The following is a 1,431-nucleotide window of genomic DNA, read 5'->3' as shown; positions in this document are numbered from 1 at the left end:
GGCCTCTGGAGGCATCTCTTCCAGCAAATATCCCATAAGGGCCATCTGGTCCGTAGAACTTCCTGCCGCGGGAGACGTCGAAGACCTTGCCGTTGAAGGCCATGAGGATGCGGGGCTCCTGCCAGCCATCGAAGGGCCATAGCTGCCAGAGGTTGAAGTCCCAGCGCTTGAGCTTCGGTGGCAGAGGCAGCTCTTCGTCCTCTGGGCACTGGCCTCCTCCTCCTTGGTCCCTGCCTCGCAGGATCTGGAAGAGCAGAAAGAGGCAGCGGCCCAGCAGGCTCAGGTTCAGAGGGGAGCTCACCAGCTCCAGCAGCAGGGAGGGACCTTCCGCCACTGGCGTCGGAGCCTCCTCCTTGGCCATGGCCCCTTTGCAGAGAGACTGAGAGAGAAACCCAATCTACCCTTTTCCAGTGGTCTGTTCCACCCCTTAGATGTGGTCATTTGAACTGTCCTCTAAAAAAAACCATGTTGAAGGTGCAGTACAACTCATGTTGTCTAGATTGCTTTAGGATCTAATGCATATGTGGGTAACTATGGTGAGGACCAATTTTCATTTCTGTGCACTCTCCTGTGGGCAAACCATTCAACCGTTGGCTCAGAACTGACCAAAAATGCAACCCAGAGGTGGTCTATTATAACTTCCCAGAGTTGGAGCTCAGAGGGATTTACAGCCATAAAATCAGAGCAGCATATTCTCATCTCTTGTACAACATTACCCAAACAAGTATCAAGAAACACAAGTCACAGAAATGCTGGATTCTGACACAGGCTACTTCACAGAACCCGAATCATCAGTCTGATAGGTTACAAGTTGCAAGTTCCTGTTTTATCCACAGATTTTCTCATTTAAGATTTGTAATGCTAATGAACAAGCAGGGTTGGGGGGGATCCAGATTGTTTATTTTTAAACCACCTGGGTGGTTGTTTTTATTCCCAAGGTGGGAAAAACTCAGCCCTTGAGGGTTTTTGTCTCAATTGTAAAATCATACATCTTGGGACTACTTGGGTTTGCCTTCCAGCAGATGGCTGACCAGGGAACAACCCAGTTTAATGGACTGCCCCCTGGGGCCAGGTGTTTCACTGAAGCAAAGTCTGGGGAGGTAGACTCCCTCTCTTGTTGTCTTCCAGGATTGGCACAATATTAATGTCAATAATTATGTCAATAAAGTGCCCCTTGTTTAATCCAATGTATTGTGTCTGGTCTCATTAATCCATGGCAGGTCATCAAAAACCTTTTCTTTCTTTTTTCTTTTTTTGCATTAATGTGTAAGACTGCACCAATATAGGACTAAATCAGGAAACTAAGAAGCAAAATTCAGTTCAGATGTTACTAGCTTAAATAATAATTGTTCTTTTAAAAAGTATCCCTTTAAAGCAAATTATTTTCATTGAACATATTTGTTACTAAATGGGATTTCTTGGACTATAAAA

At 45.6% G+C, this 1,431-nt stretch overlaps 1 protein-coding gene across 1 annotated transcript; it reads right to left on the bottom strand.

The window, feature by feature from the left end:
* Positions 1–4: 4 nt before the first annotated feature.
* LOC121918617 (membrane-associated progesterone receptor component 1-like) lies at positions 5–361 on the bottom strand (the record flags this gene model as incomplete). The annotated part of the gene is made up of 1 exon (XM_042444632.1): positions 5–361. A coding segment is annotated over exon 1 (357 nt), but the record flags the coding sequence as incomplete, so codon positions are not given.
* Between the last annotated feature and the right edge of the window lie 1,070 nt (positions 362–1,431).

This window comes from Sceloporus undulatus, unplaced genomic scaffold (genome assembly GCF_019175285.1).
Source record: "Sceloporus undulatus isolate JIND9_A2432 ecotype Alabama unplaced genomic scaffold, SceUnd_v1.1 scaffold_19965, whole genome shotgun sequence".
Lineage (NCBI taxonomy): Eukaryota > Metazoa > Chordata > Lepidosauria > Squamata > Phrynosomatidae > Sceloporus > Sceloporus undulatus.
The sequence above is the reverse complement of the archived record's forward strand: the minus strand, read 5'-3'. Positions and strand labels throughout refer to the sequence as shown.